The sequence below is a fragment of the Cucurbita pepo genome, chromosome 7 (genome assembly GCF_057944985.1).
Source record: "Cucurbita pepo subsp. pepo isolate OVF chromosome 7, ASM5794498v1, whole genome shotgun sequence".
NCBI lineage: Eukaryota > Viridiplantae > Streptophyta > Magnoliopsida > Cucurbitales > Cucurbitaceae > Cucurbita > Cucurbita pepo.
Window position 1 is genome coordinate 10,770,983 of NC_141804.1, and position 18,472 is coordinate 10,789,454.

At 40.2% G+C, this 18,472-nt stretch overlaps 2 protein-coding genes across 4 annotated transcripts; one reads left to right on the plus strand and one right to left on the minus strand.

The window, feature by feature from the left end:
- LOC111798670 (myosin-binding protein 1) lies at window positions 1-4,963 on the plus strand. Its single transcript, XM_023681962.2, has 4 exons — window positions 1-376; window positions 1,850-2,867; window positions 3,108-4,521; window positions 4,612-4,963. Exons 2-3 carry the CDS (start codon window positions 1,961-1,963, stop codon window positions 4,472-4,474), a joined length of 2,274 nt encoding a protein of 757 aa, XP_023537730.2. The 5' UTR covers window positions 1-376; window positions 1,850-1,960; the 3' UTR covers window positions 4,475-4,521; window positions 4,612-4,963.
- Window positions 4,964-11,411: 6,448 nt separating this feature from the next.
- Window positions 11,412-16,693, minus strand: LOC111798938 (GRF-interacting factor 1). Of its 3 annotated transcripts, none has more exons than XM_023682293.2 (4): window positions 16,374-16,693; window positions 14,129-14,205; window positions 13,067-13,151; window positions 11,412-12,071 (listed from the first exon to the last, which is right to left on the minus strand). In XM_023682293.2, the coding sequence occupies exons 1-4, from the start codon at window positions 16,452-16,454 to the stop codon at window positions 11,640-11,642; spliced, it is 675 nt and encodes a 224-aa protein (XP_023538061.2). In that variant the 5' UTR covers window positions 16,455-16,693; the 3' UTR covers window positions 11,412-11,639. The 3 variants fall into 3 exon arrangements, with proteins under 3 accessions (XP_023538061.2, XP_086981235.1, XP_086981234.1); XM_087125109.1 differs by lacking the exon at window positions 16,374-16,693 and adding an exon at window positions 16,250-16,300; XM_087125108.1 differs by lacking the exon at window positions 16,374-16,693 and adding an exon at window positions 15,233-15,821.
- Between the last annotated feature and the right edge of the window lie 1,779 nt (window positions 16,694-18,472).

Below are 18,472 nucleotides of genomic sequence, written 5' to 3' on the forward strand. Positions count from 1 at the left end.
CTGAATCTCCGTGGTGTTGTTGGGAGAGGCCGAAAACGAAGAAATTAATTTTGGTTTTCGATTTCATTTCCAGGAGGGAATAAGGTTCGGTCAATTTTTCCCCCTTTAATCTGCAGCCGACCTTTTTTCCTGGTCGGCGTGCACGTCCATTTCCAACCTCTTTCCCTTCCTTCTCTTCCATTTTCTTTAATACCCTAAAACACAATGTGAATTTTTGAGTCCCCAATTGGTTGGATTGTTCAACCTTTTTGGTGGGCCTTTTCTTTGATCATTCTACATTTAATCTCTTTCTGGGTTTTTGTTCTCACTTTGCATCTCTTTTTCCTTCGATTCATTGCTGGCTTCTTTTGCGATCAACGGGATTTCCTGCCCACGGGTACTTTTCCTTCTCTCAATCTCATTTTTGTTTTGTTTTGTTCCTGTTCTTGGTTTGGAATTTGGGTTCTGATCGTTGTGCTTTTTGTTCTGTTCTTGTGTTGTTCTTTGTTGGGTTTGTGCTATGCTTGTCTTTTTCATGATTTTTCCCGTCTTTTCTCTCTTGATCTGCTGGGTTTTCCTTTGATCATTTGTTTTATGATGATCTGGATGCGTTATGATCTGTAACGAGACTTTAGAAGAGCTTGGATTTCTGTATTTGTAGCTATTGATTAATGTTCGACAATAGATTTCATGCTTTTATGATACCTTGATCGTGAGATCCCACGTTGGTTGGAGAGAGTAATGAAGTATTCCTTATAAAAGTGTGAAAACCTCTCCCTGGTACACACACACACGTTCGTTTTAAGACCTTGAGCTCGTGAGAGAAAACCCAAATAGGACAATATCTGTTAGCGATGGGCTTGGGTTGTTACAATTGGTATTAGAGCTAGAAACTAAACGGTGTGCTAGCGAGGACGTTGGGCTCCCAAGGGAGGTGGATTGTGAGATCTCACGTTGGTTAGAGAGAAGAACAAAGCATTCCTTATAAAGGTGTAGAAACATCTCCCTGATACACGCGTTCGTTTTAAAATCTTGGGGGGAAGCTCGGAAGGGAAAGTACAAAGAGGACAATATCTGTTAGGGGTGGACATGGGTTGTTACAAATGGTATTAGAGCCAGACACCGAACAGTGTGCCAGCGATGACGCTGGGCTCCCAAGGGGGGTGGGTTGTGAGATCCCACGTTGGTTGGAGAGAGGAACAAAGCATTCTTTATAAAGGTGTGAAAACCTCTCCCTAGTATACGAGTTCGTTTTAAAACATTGAGGGAAATCTCGAAAGGAAAAGCCTAAAGAGGACAATATGTGTTAGTGGTGGGTCTGGTTGTTACAAATGGTATCAGAGCCAGACACTGAACGGTGTGCCAGCGATGACGTTGGGTTCCCAGGGGGGTGGGTTGTGAGATCCCATGTTAGTTGGAGAGAGGAACAAAGCATTTCTTACAAAGGTGTGGAAACTGAGTAGACGCTTTTTAAAACCTTGAACGGAAATCTGGAAGAAAAAGCCAAAAGAGGACAATATCTGCTAGCGGTGGGCTTAAGCTATTATATTCATTGTGTAGGCTTTTGAATTTATGGATTGGGTTGACTCCATTGATAGATCTCTTCCTGATTACATATTTAGTGTTCTTCAATTCTTTTGAACTTACATGATCTGCCTCTGATTCAATTTGTTCTTCTCATGGTTTGTTCAAGAATTCTGTTCTATCATCAAAGTCAACCTGTTTGTGTTTGAATCTTTTTGATCTTCCTAAGCCTGGTTGTTGTTTGGGCGGTCTGAATCCGAGGAGACGGGTCGTTTTCTTCATAAACGTGCTGTTTCCTTTTCTACACTTTGTATTAATAAGTGTTGTAACTTCTGTCTCTCCACAGTTGATGATTTGTTGAGTTACCTTTTCGACTGCTTTGGAGGGGTGAAGTTTATGCACACGAGACGGTTAATTCATCCCGTGAACTTAGTTTTGTTGGGACGTTGGCTGTATAATGGGAACGTCATCTCCTAAAGCGTGTGCTCGAAAAAGTCCTGTTACTTCTTTGTTGTATGCTGTTTCTGAATGGCTACTGATATTTATGCTGTTTGTGGATTCTATATTCTCGTTCTTCATCACAAAATTTGCTCGCCTTTGGAAATTGTGCACCCCGTGCCTGCTATGTTCGAGACTCGATCATGTTTTTGGCTCGGAGAAGAAGGGGTACCTTTGGAAATTGATTTGTGGCAAACATAAGCTGGAGATTTCATCTTTGGTACTTTGTCATGCTCACAACAAACTTGTTAATGTTCATGAAATGTGTAATAGCTGCCTCTGTTCATTTGCAACAATCCATAAGTCAAATTCTGAGACTTATAGATTATTGGTTGGTAAACTGAGGGAGGATCCTCATCCTGCCAGCCAAAGACTTTGTTCGTGTTGTAAGGTGCCGTATGTTCCAAGAGGGTTCGTTCAAACGTTAATTCAGACCAGATCGAGCGGATTGGAGACGGAGGATCTCAATGTTCTCCTGTCGAGTTCTGTTTCTCGAAATCCATTACCTCATGTTCAATGCAGAGAGTTAAAGATCACTTCAGACACAGTATCTGATGGAAATGGATGCACTTCTAAGGACGATATCGGTGTTCGTATGGAGGCTAACTTCATTTCGGTGGCCAGTGATTTAACCACGACAAAGCTAGTCGAGCCAGCTTTGACGCCTGAACCATTGGTCTTGTTAACCGATACACCACCTCCTGTAGAATGCGATGTCTTGATCGGGCATGGTTTGGATGAATTGACTCCAAAGCACGTCGAAAATAATGCGGTTTTCTCTTCATCAACTGATCTCCTTGCCCTTGATAACGTGGTTCCTTCTTCAAACACAATAGCAACCTCTGTTAAAGCTTTAGAAGAAAGCTGTGAGTTATTTTCTCCACTCATTTCTAGTTCTAGGACACCACACAAAATGATAAGAAAAAAACTCGAGCTTTGTTGTTGTTGTTGTCGTCGTCGTCTTCCGTTTCCTAAGGGTAAATGCTATACAACGTATATTATGCAGTAGGAATACGAGAATAGGCTGCGACCTCTCGGTCTTGTCAATGCAACCAGATGAAACTCTTTGTGATTATCACTGATGTATGTTCTTATAAACATTGTAGATGTTACTAGAGGCGAATACGAGACGAAATGCAAGGAAACCGAGAAGACAGGTATTTTGGCGACAAAAGTGACATCTGAAGCACCTTCAGAAGCGCAATCCGTTTCGAGTGAGGCTGTTCAGATGGCACCAAATGTATTGGAGCTCGGTGATGCTTATAAGCTAGCTTTAGGCGCTCGAGGATTAAGACAAATGTCGGGCAGGCTTTCGCAACAATGGATCGGGAAGGAATCTTCAAAAGAGACTGAAGATCTGAAGCTTCTCTTGACACAACTCTCGTTTAACCGAATGAATGACCAATCACGGGATATGAGTCCGAGGATGTCTGTATATGGTGATGAGCCGAGGAGCTCAGATGTCTCGTGCGCCGCTGGGATTCAGATACTACAGAGAAGGTTTTCGCTTGAAAGAAACGAGTTCAGTTTAGAATCTCTAGATGCATTCAATGTCAGTGAGATCAGTGAAATCGAAGGCGAAAACATGGTCGAACAGTTGAAACGAAAGATCGAGTACGATAAGAAGCTTATGAATTCGTTATACAAGGAATTGGAGGAAGAAAGAAGTGCATCTGCTATTGCTGCAAATCAAGCAATGGCCATGATTACAAGGCTGCAAGAGGAGAAGGCAAGTCTTCACATGGAAGCATTGCAGTGTATAAGGATGATGGAAGAACAAAGTGAATATGATGATGATGCGCTGCAGAAAGCAAATGATCTCATTACAGAGAAGGACAAAAAGATGCAAGATTTCGAAGCCGAACTCGAGTTTTATCGGATGAATTTCCCGAACGCATATACAATAGATAATCTAGTGGAGACGTCTGATGTGAAGGAAAGAGATATCGGGGTCGTTCATTTAGAGTCGAACCAGATCGGAACAACCGGTTACGACAATTCCGTTGCAGGTAAACCCGATATCCACGAGAAAGTTGGAAACGAAGGCAGCACGTACAACAAGTTTTTGTTGGAGTTCGAGGACGAAAAGCTTGGCATCATGCAATGTCTTGAGAAGCTGGAGAACATGCTTCATTTGTTTTCAAACAATGGGGTCAAGATAGATCTTTTCAGCAATGAGCCAAAACATGTGGACGATCATCTTCCCTCGCTTGCTCGTCCTACGTTCGATAAAGAAAGCGGTGAACTTGATTGTGTCGATAGGAACTCCGTGTTGGCCACGGGAATGACGGATTTCACCTCTCTAAGAAGTGAGATGGCTAATCTTAACAAAAGAATGGAAATGCTTGAAGCTGACAAGAATTTCCTTGAGCATACAATCAATTCACTCCGAAAAGGAGAAGACGGGCTTCGTTTTGTTCAAGAGATCGCTTCCCATTTACGAGAACTACGAAAAGTCGGGATAAGAAGTTGAAAGGACGTCCTGGTGATAGATACGCTTCAAAGAAACCATTCAAAACTGTGAGTTTTTTTACTCGAAATCTGCTTACAAAGCTCGTTCTTTGTTTCTGCTATACCATTTTTGTATTCACGAACTCGGTTTTCTACCAGTTATGTACAGGGGAGAAAGGCGACATGAACCGATCAAAGATTTCGGGCAACTGTACAGTAGCTTGGAGCTTGGAGCTTGTTTTCTCCGAAGGTATGAAGAATTTACAAAGGATTTTTAACTCTTTTGGTGTAGAAACTGTCACTTTTAGGACATTTGAACTCTTACCTCCCTACTAATAATTTGAATCAAGACTTATTTATTATTAGTTTGTTCTTCCATTTATGGAGTGGATTGAGTGAATTTAATGTAAAAAAGGAGATGGTCTTGTGTGAATATTGTAACAATTATTTTCATCATTGTATTGGATGATGATCTATATATATCATTAATGAAAAGCGGTTTTGGCTGCAATCTCGGGATTGTTCTTACGAACCATTAGATATAGATTCGAAAAGACTTTTCATTTCTCTTTGTTCGTGGTTTTGGTTGCAATGTCGGGGTTGTCCTTATTAACCATTAGATATAGTGTAACAGTCTAAACTCACTGCTAGCAGATAGTATTCTCTTTGGGTTTTTTCTTTCGGGTCTCTCTTTAAGGTTTTTAAAACGCGTCTGCTAGGGAGAGGTTTCCAAACTCTTATAAAGAAAGCTTCGTTCTCCTCTCCAACTGATGTGAGATTTCATAATCCGCCCCCCTTAGGGGCCCAACATCCTCGCTGACACACCCCCTCGTGACCACCCCCTTTAGGACTCAGCTTCCTTGTTGACAAATCATCTGTTTTCTGATACCATTTGTAATGGCCCAAGCCCACTCTTGAGCTTTCCCTTTCGGGCTTCCCATCAATGTTTCTAAAACGTTTTTGCTAGGGAGAGGTTTCCACACTTGTAAAGAATGCTTCGTTCTCCTCCGAACCGATGTTAGATCTCACAATCCGCCCCCTTAAAGGGCCCAGTGTCTTCGCTGGCTCACCCCCTCGGGGCTCAGCCTCCTTGATGGCACATCACCTGGTGTCTGACTCTGATACCATTTGTAACAGCTCAAGCCCACAGCTAGTAGATATTGTCATCTTTCCTTTCAGACTTTCTCTCAAGGTTTTTAAAACGTGTTTGCTAGGGAGAGGTTTTCACACCCTTATAAAGAATATTTCATTCTCTTCTCCGACTAATGTGGGATCTCACGTATAGATTCAAAAAAGCTTTCGTTTCTCTCTATTCATGGTTTTGGCTACAGTATTGGGATCGTCCCTAATAACCATTAGATGATTTGAATAATTTTAAGATTGAAAACTTGTAATAAAACCAACTAATGGTATTGAGATCCATTTACAAATTACGTTTCAGATAATTCCTTATTTCATGCTAACTGTATTCATTGGTGGGAATCAAACAAACCGTTATCGTTTCAGTATATTATTACACATGAACTATGAACTACTCGTTACAGACATCTAAATGAAGAAATACATAATTAATCGTGTTTAACTTAGAACAATTCTACTTTATAAATGAGTATGAATTTACTCGAAAGAACCACGTTCAAAGGGAATCTCGTATTTTCACTTTAAAGTTGCTTTGATTTTGATATACATAGTTGTTGAATATGTTGTATTATTTAGACGAAGAAGCTAGGCGGTTCAAAAAGGTACAATAAAAAGTTGCTAATCAAACCTAACAACCCACTAGCTTTTCAACCTTTGATCATCACCCTTTTCATATCTATATTTTATTTATATATATGTTGTTCAACTTTAATGTGTATGTATATGTATATTTAATGTGTATGTATATGTATATACGTAGGTGTGCATATATATATATATGCACACGCGAAATTAATATAAATATCCGTATATTTACGATTAGTTTTAGATAGAAACTGTTAGTATTTTATTTCAAAAATACTCTTGAACTTTTTATTCAATCAATTTTTTAATATCTCGTTAATTGTTGCGTTCACATTGGTAAATTTTTTATTTGATGAATCAGTTTCAATGGGTCGTTATTAACTAACCGTTTAATTATGCTTCACATATGTTCGTGGGGAAGAACAAACTTATTATCGAAAAATTTGAAAAAAAAAAAAAAGTATAATAGGTTGATTGCAATGCTTATCATAGTACATTTTGTTGATTGCAACATAAACTATCTAATATAAATCGTAAAAATTTATAGTTTGGATAGTGTTGAATTTTTAGAATATTAAAAAAATTCAGTTTGGCTCACGAGTTAAAACTTTCTTGGTCGGACCTGACCAACCCAATCCTATTTTTAAAATCTCGTTTCTAACAAATATTAGTAATGTATTATCTTATAAATGTTCAATATTAAACTTTATGAGATTTTAGTTAATAATGTGTCACGTATTGTAACTCAATAATTAGAAAATGAATAACTCGAAAATCCAATCCAACCCAATCCGAAAATAAAGAGTTGAGTTGAGTTGTGAACCCTGTTCGGGTAATTCGAGTCAAAGTAGATTGTTTTGCAATAATTAAAAGATGAATAACTCGACAATCCAATCCAACCCATCTCGAAAAAAGAGGGTTGAGTTGAGTTGTGAACCCTGTGTTAGGATCGCTTAACAACGCACATACTCGATCAAGATGAACACAAAGAACATGAGAGGAAAATTCAAGGAGGAATATTAGCAAAAGGTTTTATTGATGACTTCATGTGTGTACAACGATAGAGAATACAAAGAATGAAGAAAATACGTGTACTAGATCTTTACTGTAAATAGGCATCAGGCTCCATCCCAACAATCTCCCGAGACTGATCCAATCAACCAAAAATTTCATTCTCGATTTGCACCATACCATTTGAGGCTCTGTACAATCTCAATGTTCCAACATCAACACAACATGTTGCTGGATTCTTTGCACCCTCTCTCTCCTCCAAACACACCACCATCTTCCACTAACCTCCAAGTGAAATGATATCGCCTTCTGTATTTTGTCTTTGAATGATAAATCGGGTTTCTCACCAATTGTATGACACTCTAACTATCTACCTGAAGAATCTTCTCACACTGCTTCTTGCCTAATTCTTCTAGATAGTATGTCATCCATATCATCTTCTTTTCAGCTTCAGCTATTGCCACGTACTCAGCCTCAAGAAATGAAAGAGCAACGCATTTCTGAAGTCTAGACATCTCATCATCCACGGCTTGCTCCCACTTGGTTGTATCCTCCTACTTTAGGGTCTCATCAAGGGGCTCTCGTTCCCCTTCATCAGTCACCAACTGATAGTGTAAAGAAGGTACATACCTATCTGGTACTCTGATAGCTCTGGATGATATTTTCAACACCTGCTTAGGTGTCACTTGCTCCGCTTCTGGTTCCTCGGCAACAGTGTCAGGAGTTTCTTGAGTATCCACTACAACATCACTAGGTGAATCTTTCAGCAACTCAAACTCAACTCCCACTTGCTTCATTGTACCAAAACCTTTCTTCAATTCTCTAACAGTCTTTGTGAAGCTAACTCGTTTATGTTTGCTCATAACGCAATTCTCACAAGGACTCATATCAATAGATTTCAGACCTTTCAAAACTTCTTCGCAACCAACATCTTCATTCCTTTAACGCTCATATGTCCAAGTCTATTGTGCTATAGACTTGAATTGGAAGCACTCTCAGCAACGACAGCCATGTTCATACACCCTGCAGTAGTGTATAAGGTTCCAGATTTTGTGTCACGTGCTTCCACCATAGCACCCTTCACAATCTTCCACGAACTCTAAACTCTGTTGCATAACCTGTGCTATCCAACTGACCAATAGAGATCAAGTTCTTCTTGAGATAAGGAATGTATCTGACATCCTTTAATGTCCACTGATATCCTGCTGAAGTTTTTATGCATACGTCCCATTTTCCTTCAATCTCCAAATCTTTGTTGTCAGCAAAATACACATTCACAAAACTTCCAGACTTGAAATTTCGAAACAACTCTTTGTTTGGAGATGAATGAAAAGATGCATCTAAATCCAAAATCTAGGATTCAATCGGACTGTCCACACTGAGGATTAGAGCATCCCCAATGTCTTCTGCTGAATGTATAGAATCATCACTATCCTCTGATTTGTGATTTTGCTTCCTCTTTGTACAATTTGCCACCTTTTTCTCCACAACTCTAACACTTTACGTTTGATTTATTTGGAGATTTTCCTCGGTTCTTTGATTTTGATCGCCCATTGTTTGGGCCCTTTGATTTACTTCTTCCCCTTCGATCAACACTGAGAACATTGCCTGATGAATCTCCGATTTCTCGTTTGCGAATACTTTCGCTGAGAACTACATCTCAAATTTCATCGAACTTCAGTTTATCAGATCCTCGTGAACTGCTGATTGCGGCAACAACAATATCTCACGATTCGGGTAAAGATGACATCAAAATCAATGTTTTAATTTCATTCTCAAAATTAATTTCTACCGAACTCAATTGACTTACAGTCGTATTGAACAAATCCACCTTCAGACATTTGTGGATTGAACAACCTCCGCATCAAATACACCTTATTCATAGCCGACGGTTTTTCGTACATATTCGATAGCGCCTTCAACAAATCTGACGTTATCTTCTCCTTGATGATGTTAAATGCCACATTTTTGGACAGCGCCAATAGGATCAACCCTAAGGCCTGACGATCCTTGAGCTTCCACTGCTCCATGGTCATAGTATCCGGCTTCACTCCCAACAGGGGTTCGTGAAGATCTCTCTAGTACAGACAATCTTCAATCTGCATCTTCCAGAAACTGAAATCGAATCCATCAAACTTTTCAATTCCAATCTTTGAAAAATTCATCTTCATAGATCGAGGTGAATCTCTTACCTCGCTCTAATACCAGTTGTTAGGATCGCTCAACAACGCACTCACTCTATCAAGATGAACACAAAAAACGATAGAGAAAATTCAATGAGGAATATTGGCTAGAGGTTTTATTGATGACTTCAAATATATATAATTTCAGTTTAGTATAACACATTTAACCTACTTTAGATATAATCTATCAGATCTTTACGAAATATCTACCAAACATATTTCTATCGGTTAATAAGCATCAAGCTTCATATCTCAACACCCTGTTCGGGTAATTCGAGTCACAAGCTCAACAACTCGATACTTTTCAACCGAACCCGTGCACACCAAGAAAGTTGACCCATTAAAACAATAATTTAATTGACTATGTATTATCTCATAAAAATCCAAATTAAAATTCACATATCATATTTTTTAGTGCCGTTGAATTTTTCATCGTTTTCGTTATTCAACTTTCAAACCCAACTACCCGCGGATTGTATCAGTCAACTCCGACCAAAACCCATTTCATTTTTAATTTCCTTTTTCCTTATAAATATTTTGTTCCTCTCACTCCAAATTCATTCCCTAAACCCATTTCAATTCTATGCCTTTTTCTGTTATGAAGACGCCGGCAGCGGCAGCGGCGGCGTTTGTTTTCATTCTTCTCTGTATTTTCCACGTATCGGCGGCCAGGGTCTTGACCGGAGAGCGGTGGCGACCAGTGTCCGACAGGATGCTACGAGGTCCGGTGCCTCCTTCCGGTAGGAATCCCTGTTCGTTTATTCCCGGGCTTGGCCGTGGACGCTGCACGTTGAGCGAGGTGGAAGACGAAGCCGGCGGCGGCGGCGGCGGTTCCTCCGCCTTTCCCGGCATGAACTTTGATGGGTTTGCGGCGGGTGCCATGGTTAACGGAACCCAGAAGCAGGATCCTTCATTGAGGCCTTGAATCTCATGGGGGAATGGAATTTGAAGCTTATGTATAGTTCTTCTTCATACAAAGTTCTTATTGTTCTTATTTTATTTTGTTAATTATTTGTTTTTTTGTTCCATAGCTTGAGGCTCATGATGTAATTGGATTAGCCAAATTTTGACCATTGTTTGTTCCTTAAATCCCAAGGAATTATCAAAAGAAAAAAAAATGAATTTTTTTTTCCGTGAATTTTTATCTTTCAAGAGGATTGTTGCAACGAGTTTAATATACATAGTTTGTGTGACTTCAGTATTTCAATGCATTTCTTGCAACATGACCATATTACTTATTTATTGGTAGGCGTGCGGGGGGAGCGCGCATAGGAGGTGTGTGGTGGGCGTGCGAGGGCGTGTGCGGGGATGAGCACACGCGGGAGTGTATAGGGGGCGCGGTCGAGGGTGTGTGTTTAACTATTTCGTGTAAAATTATCTCCATACACAGGCACTGAGTTATTTTTAGCATTGTCTCGCTTACATGTTTTTTAGAAAAAATTTTCAAGTTATGGGACTAAATGATTAAGCTACCCGAAGAAAAAGATTTTATTGATAGAGATAATAATTATCAATTCTTTCTTAGGTTCATCTTTGTAATATTCGAATGAACTGAGTTGTAAAAATGAAAGCTTAAGAACTCAACAAGATCCCCTCGAATCAGAAGAAAAAAAATGGTAAGTTTCGTTCGTCTCTTACTAATTAGAATTAGAATAATTTGTGAGATCCCACATCGATTGGGGAGGAGAACGAACATGCCACTTAAGAGTGCGGAAATCTCTTCTTAGCAGACATGTTTTAAAAACCTTGAGGGAAAGCCTAAAAGGAAAAGCCACGAGAGAACAATATCGGCTAGCGGTAGGATTAGGTTGTTACAAAATGTATAACAATATCGGCTAGCGGTAGGATTAGGTTGTTACAAAATGTATCAAAGCGAGATACCAGGCGATGTTCCAGCAAGAAAGTTGAACCCCAAAGGGGGTGGACACGAGACGGTGTGCCAATAAGGACGCTGGGCTCCAAAGAGGATGGATTGTGGAAGAGAAAGAGCATTCTTTATAAAGGTGTGAGAACCTCTCTAGCAGGCGCGTTTTAAAAACATTGAAGGAATACCCGACGAGATCAGAATCACTCTCATTCGAATATGATATCAGTTCGTTCGTTCGTTCACTTCTCATAAGCACAAAAGAAAGAGAAGAAAATTTACGTAATACACTACAAACAAATACCTTAACTTGGAAAAAGAACACCAAAGATCAAAGTTTTATGAGGTTTGAATCCTCACCCCATTGTTTACTCATAATTTCTATTGACTTTATTCTCATACTTTCAGTTCTCATCATCAGCTGATTTCAAGTAGAGCGTCTCACCTCCATCGCCGCCATGGCTCCCGGAGCTCCCTCCACGTCCCTCGCCCGACCCGCTTCCTCCCATATCTTGCTTGCTCCCACCAGCTAGGCTGCGGTGCAAGCTATCAGCTGCAGCATTGTGGCTGAAATCTGGGAATCCTCCTCCTCCTCCAAGGGCTCCTCCGTTGCCTCCGGCATTGGCGGCATCGTTTTGCAGCATGTTGAATCCTATGCCGCCTCCGGAGCTCATCCCGAGTTGGCTGTGTAAAGCTTGCTGCTGCAGGCTAGAAAATGGCTGTTGGGTGTACAACATGGAGGACCGAGCAGCCATCAGTGATTGTGGTGTCATTTGCTGAGCTTGTTGGTGTTGAATGTAATGTCCTCCTGGTTGGATTAGGCCACTAGAAGAGTACTGGAGAGAACATGGCAAAACCAAAACATATTGGATTCATTTCAATTCAATTTACTTTGACATGGTTCGGATATACGTAACAACCGAAGCCCGCTTTGGCCCATTCCGTATTATCGCCAGTCTCACGGTTTTAAAACGCGTATGTTAGAGAGAGGTTTCCACACCCTTAGAAGGAATGTTTCGTTCCCCTCTCGAATCAATGTAGGATCTCGCAAATCCACCCTCCTTAGGGGCCCAACGTCCTCACTGACACACCACCCTGTGTCTGGCTCTAATACCATTTGGAACAGCTCAAACCCACCGCTTGCAGATATTGTCCTCTTTGGGCTTTTCTTTCTGAGGTTCCTTTCAAGGCTTTAAAACGCTTTTGCTAGGGAAAAATTCATTAAGAATGCTTCGTTTGTTTCTCTCTCCCACCGATGTGGGATCTCACAATCCACCCTCATTGGGGGCCCAACATCCTTATTACACACCGCCTTGTGTCGGGCTCTAATACCATTTGGAACAGCTTAAACCCACAGCTAACAGATATTATCCTCTTTGGACTTTTCCTTTTGAGGTTCCCTTCAACGCTTTAAAACGCGTTTGCTAGGGAAAAATTCATAAAGAATGCTTCGTTTGTTCCCCTCAACCGATGTGGGATCTCACAATCCACCCTTATTGGGGGCCAACGTAATCACTGGCACATCGTCCGATGTCTGACTCTGACACCATTTGGAACAGCCTAAGCCCACCATTAGCAGATATTGTCCATTTTGGCCCGTTACATATAGCCATCAGCCAGACACGTTCTAAAACCGTAAAGCTGACGGAGATACATAACGCACCAAAGCGGATAATATCTACCAGTGGTGGGCATGGGCTATTACATACTATTACATATTACATTCTAAAGTCCAAGATTCAAGCCGCTAAATTTGTAACCGACTTAAAGTTAGACAAAACCTCCCCAAATGATCACCCGCCAAACAAAACACGGCTAACTATGTTCATACCTGGGCATGCATGGCAGAAGGTTGAGGTTGAGAATCAGCAATGGCAGCCAGGTACATGAGGTTCCTCTGTAGCCTTGCTTGATTCCTGCACAGGAAAAGATATCAGAAATACTTTTGTTCTTCAAAACCTTCGTTTTCAGCCTCAAAACTTTGTTTAAGCAATATTAGGGTTGGTTTTGACTCTCGATCGACCTTTCAATATATGACTGTCATATCCCATGTGTGAGATCCCACATCCGGGGAGAAGGGAACAAAACATTTCTTACAAGGGTGTGAAAACCTCTCCCTAGCAGACACACATTGAGGAGAAGCCCAGAAGGGAAAGCTCAACGAGGACAATATCAGCTAGCGGTGGGCTTGAGCTGTTACAAATGGTATCAGAACCAGACACTAGACGGCGTGCCATCAAGGATACTGGGCCCCCAAAGGGAGTGGATTGTGAGATGTCACATCGGTTGTAAAGGGAAACTAAGCATTTCTTATAAGCGTGTGGGAACCTCTCCCTAGCAAACGTGTTTTAAAATCTTGAGGGGAAGCACTAGAGGGAAAGTCCAAAGAGAACCATATCTACTAGCAGTGGGTTTGGGCAACAAATGGTATCATAGCCAGTACTGAACGGCGTGCATAGCCAGACACTAGGTGGTGTGCAAGCGAGGCGCTAGCCTCCAAAGGGGTGGATTGTGAGATCTCACATCGGTTGGAGAGGGGAACGAAGCATTTCTTATAAGAGTGTGGAAACCTCTCCCTATAGACGCTCTTTAAAACATTGAGAGAACAATATCTGTTAGTTGTGGGCTTGAGTGGTTGCAAATATATCAAAGCCAGACACCGGGCGATATGTCAACGAGGACATTGGGCCCCTGGAGTGTGGATTATGAAATCCCACATCGAAACGAAGCATTCGAGGAAACCTCTTCCAAGCAGACGCATTATAAAACCTTGAGGGGAAGCCCAGAAGGGAAAGCCCGATATACTTACTCTGTTTCTTCATCCTAGGAACCGAATGGATCAAACCGAAAAAGAAAATTCACATTTATCACAATGATTCAACCATATACTTACTCTGCACATTCATTCAATTTTCCCGAGTTTTGGCTCTCAACAATCTTCAATATCAGCGACTTGTTCTCATCCAGATACTGCAACATAGATGATCAAATAAGACATCATAAACCTTAAAAAACATGAGCTGAAACACAAACAGAACCAGACAGCAACTTATAATACTGTTTCATGGTTGACCAATCACTATTCAAGCTCTTCTGTCTTCCATTATAAACACTTTTTACTTCTCTACTGATGTAGACTGTTTTAACATTATCCTCATTATAGTTCATCACAAAACTGTTAAAAAATACCAAAAAATCACTTGAATCTTGGCCAATTCCAGTGAGATTATATGAACTCCGGCCAAAATTCATGAATAATTTTCTTAAGAAACCTCATCAAAGAAGTTCATAAACTAAAAGAATAATGTAACGGTCCAAGCCCACCGCTATCGGCAGTCCTTTTGACTTCCCTCAAGGATTTTAAAACGCGTCTACTAGGGAGAGGTTTCCGCACCTCCTCCTCCCCAACCGATGTGGGATCTCACAATCCAAGACTTCCGTGTCTACTAGGGAGAGGTTTCTCACAATCATCTCACAATCCAGGACTTCCGTGTCCTCGCTAGAACTCGTTCCTTCATCCAATCGATTTGGGACCCTAATCCACCCCCATTTGGGGCCAGTGTTCTTACTGGCACACCGCCTCGTGTCTAACCCCTTTCGGGGAACAGCCTCCTCGCTGGCACGTCGCCCGGTGTCTAACTCTGATACCATTTGTAACGGCCCAAGCCCACGACTAGCAAGTATTATCCTCTTTGGGTTTTTCTTTTTGAACTTTACTACGTGTTTGCTTGGGAGAGGTTTTCATACCCTTATAAAGGGTGTTTGGTTCTCCTCCCCAACCGATGTGGGATCTCACGAAACAATTTGAATCAAGATTTCTAGTAATTAATGAAGCTGATATCACATTCATAGTCCAAAGAAAAGCTATTATTTTCTTTCTAAAGAAACCCTTTTACCAAAAACATAAATCTTAGTTAAGAACTTCTATATGGTACATTCATTTACAACAAGTTTAGACCAACATGAAAGAACATAAAATCCAAAACCTTAAATTAACCTTATAGTCCTCAAAAGCTCAAGCTCTCAACAGTTTCATGAGCCACTTTTTGCCCCACTTGATGAACAGAGAAAGAGAGAAGAAAAGGGAAAAAAAAATGCACCATCCAACCAGTTCTGATTCCTTTTCCCATTAAGATTAAGGCCAAAAGGGTTCAGAAGTCAATCATGGAATTGAAAGATTAAAAGTAATTAAGCTTTGACCAATATGGAAACAAATACTTAATCAGGAAAAGAGATGGAAATAAACAAGAGAAAAGCCATTGATGGACTGGTCTCACCTTTTGGTATTAGATATTAAAATCAGTCAATAGAGACAAGAGCACGTGAAAAAGGCAACAATTAAACCCAATAGGATAAAGGAAGCAAGACATTCTGATGAATCATCTCTAACATGAAGAACAAGGAAAACCCATATGAAAGAGATTAAAAGAATGAATAAATAAGTTATGAATCATCTCTAACATGAAGAACAAGGAAAACCCAGATGAAAAAGATAAAAAAAAAATGGAAGATGAAGATGAAGAAGAACATGTTATGAATCATTTCTAACATGAAGAACAAGGAAAACCCACATGAAAGAGATCAAAAAAATGGAAGAAGAAGAAGAAGAACATGCTATGAATCATTTCTAACATGAAGAACAAGGAAAACCCACATGAAAGAGATCAAAAAAATGGACGAAGAAGAAGAAGAACATGTTATGAATCATTTCTAACATGAAAAACAAGTAAAACCCACATGAAAGAGATCAAAAAAATGGAAGAAGAAGAAGAAGAACCTGTTATGAATCATTTCTAACATGAAAAACAAGGAAAATCCACATGAAAGAGATTAAAAGAATGAAAAACAAGTTATGAATCATATCTAACATGAAGAACAAGGAAAACCCACATGAAAGAGATCATAAAAAATGGAAGAAGAAGAAGAAGAACATATTATGAATCATCTCTAACATAAAAAACAAGGAAAACCCACATGAAAGAAATCAAAACATTGGAAGAAGAAGAAGAAGAACCTGTTATGAATCATCTCAAACATGAAAAACAAGGAAAACCCACATGAAAGAGATTAAAAATCATGAAGAACAAGGAAAACCCAGATGAAAAAAGTGAAAAAAAAGGAAGAAAAAGAAGAAGAACCTGTTGAATATGATCAGTAGTGACGTTGTTGGGATAATAAGCTGCCATCATGGGCTGCATCTGCATCAGGTGCTGTTGCATTTGAGAGAAATGAATGATGGGTTTTCAAAGAAACAGCTGATTTTCTTCTCTTCTTCTTTGGGGTTTTGAAACAGAGAGGGAAGGGAGAGGGGGTTTGGACGGTGATAGTGACAGAGGAAGGTAGCAGAGCGTCTGCAAATTACACAAACAGAAAATGCATTATGAGAGAGGTAGCAGAGCAGAGAGAAAAGGAGCTTTGGGGCAGCCGTTTTGGCTTTGTTTGTGGCCAAAGATGCCACTTCTCTCCCTCACAGAGCAAGGGAAAGGTGTCACGTGAGCGATAATGAAAGAGAAAATCCAAAGTTTGTTTGAATGTGTATGCAAATTTTAACTTTATTGAGGCAACCAGAGGGGCTAAGGGGTTGCTGCTGCTCCTAACAGAGAAGCTTCTTCTAAGATTTTCCCTCAATGATGTTCTTTCTTGCATCTTTTTTGGACTTTTTTTTTTTAAGTCTTAAAATCCATTAGGAAAAAGTTTCCACACTCTTATAAATGGTGTTTCGTTCTCCTCCCCAACAAGAAGTGTCTGTGTTCATCTTCCCGTCGACCCTTAAAATTCACACTCCCAATATGGGATGATTCTAGTTCGTGTAAACCTCTAATGATTACACTTAAAATGGTTTATAGATCCAATTGTTGAGGATTTGGTTGTTTGTTTCTGAAATTCTAAATGCTCCGAGCTTTAGTTATGACCTATCGAAGTGATTACTAATCCATCCCTGAAACAACATGACTTGAGGATTCCTCATGCAACAAAAATATTGTGTATAATTGTTTGTTTGACCGGTAGGATAGTCTCGAACAAAAGAGAAAATTCATGCTTGAATAGGGAATGAGAAGAGAGTAGGAAGAGATTTTTGTTGAGGATTGTTGGGAGATCAATCCCATATCGGCTTAAGAGGTTGATCATGGGTTTATAAGTAAGGAATGCACATCTCCATCGGTACGAGGCCTTAATCATGGGTTTATAAGTAAGGAATGCACATTTCCATCGGTACGAGGCCTTTTGGAGAAACTAAAAGCAAAGTCACGAGAGCTTATGCTCGGAGTGGACAATATCATACGATTGTGAAGAGTTGCGATTTCTAACAATTTTGAAAATAGAACTATTCTATGCCCTGCTCAACCAGATCTCTGTGTCCCGTGGGGAATCCCTATCCCGATTCTCACATTAACTTACTTAGAGCAATCCTATGTTGACCTCTTGAGAATTTGCATAAGATGTACGTAAATGAGGACAAAACATGTTGGAAAGGCACGTGTTGGTATGTGGGGCTCAACCAAATCTCCGTGACGTCCCGTGGGGAATCCCTATCCCGATTCCCATACTAATTTACTTGGAGCAATCCTATGTTTGGTGACCTCTTGAGAATCTTCATAAGATGCACGTAAATGAGAACAAAACATGTTGGAAAGGACATAGGATCATGTCCTATTTAAAGTTTAAGGATCTATTAGACACGTTAATCAAAGTTCTAAAAACTTATAATTTAACAAAAAGTACGAGAGAACGATGATGGTCGGGTTTGAAATGGGAGAGGGGTGTCGGGACCCGAGAGGAAGATAGTCACATGGGCATGGTTGATGGTGTTGTCCAGTCCATTTCCTTCTGTCCACCATTGGTCCCTCTCACAAAAACCTCTCTTAAAACTTATCCTCAAAGTTCAAACAAACCCACACATTCCCCAATACCCTTTTTCTTTTGTGTTTTTGTGGTTGTGGGTCACCAATCCCAAACTCTTACCTTTTGTCTCTCTAACCCTAGCTATCATACCCTTTTTCTTTCCTTTTCCGACGTCTTCGACCGATTATATTTCACCCGAGCTGATGTAGTCGCATTCTCGACCTTTCAGTTGAGTAGCTATACCATTAAACCTTAGCTATTACACTTTTTTCCCTCCTTTTTCGATATTCTGGATTGGAGATATTTCACTCGAGCCATTACAGTCTCATTCTCAAACCCTAAGTCGAGTAATCATAACATTAAACCCCAGTTACTACACTCTTTTCCTTCCTTT

Coding starts and splice junctions, on each gene's coding strand:
- LOC111798938 (XM_023682293.2), bottom strand. CDS start 16,454: ATGCAACAGCACCTGATGCAGATGCAGCCCATGATGGCAGCTTATTAT. Junction 14,206..16,373: donor CTACTGATCATATTCAACAG/GTTCTTCTTCTT, acceptor TCTATGTTGCAG/TATCTGGATGAGAACAAGTC. Junction 13,152..14,128: donor AAATTGAATGAATGTGCAGA/GTAAGTATATGG, acceptor TTTCCTGTGCAG/GAATCAAGCAAGGCTACAGA.
- LOC111798670 (XM_023681962.2), top strand. CDS start 1,961: ATGGGAACGTCATCTCCTAAAGCGTGTGCTCGAAAAAGTCCTGTTACT. Junction 2,868..3,107: donor TAAAGCTTTAGAAGAAAGCT/GTGAGTTATTTT, acceptor TAAACATTGTAG/ATGTTACTAGAGGCGAATAC.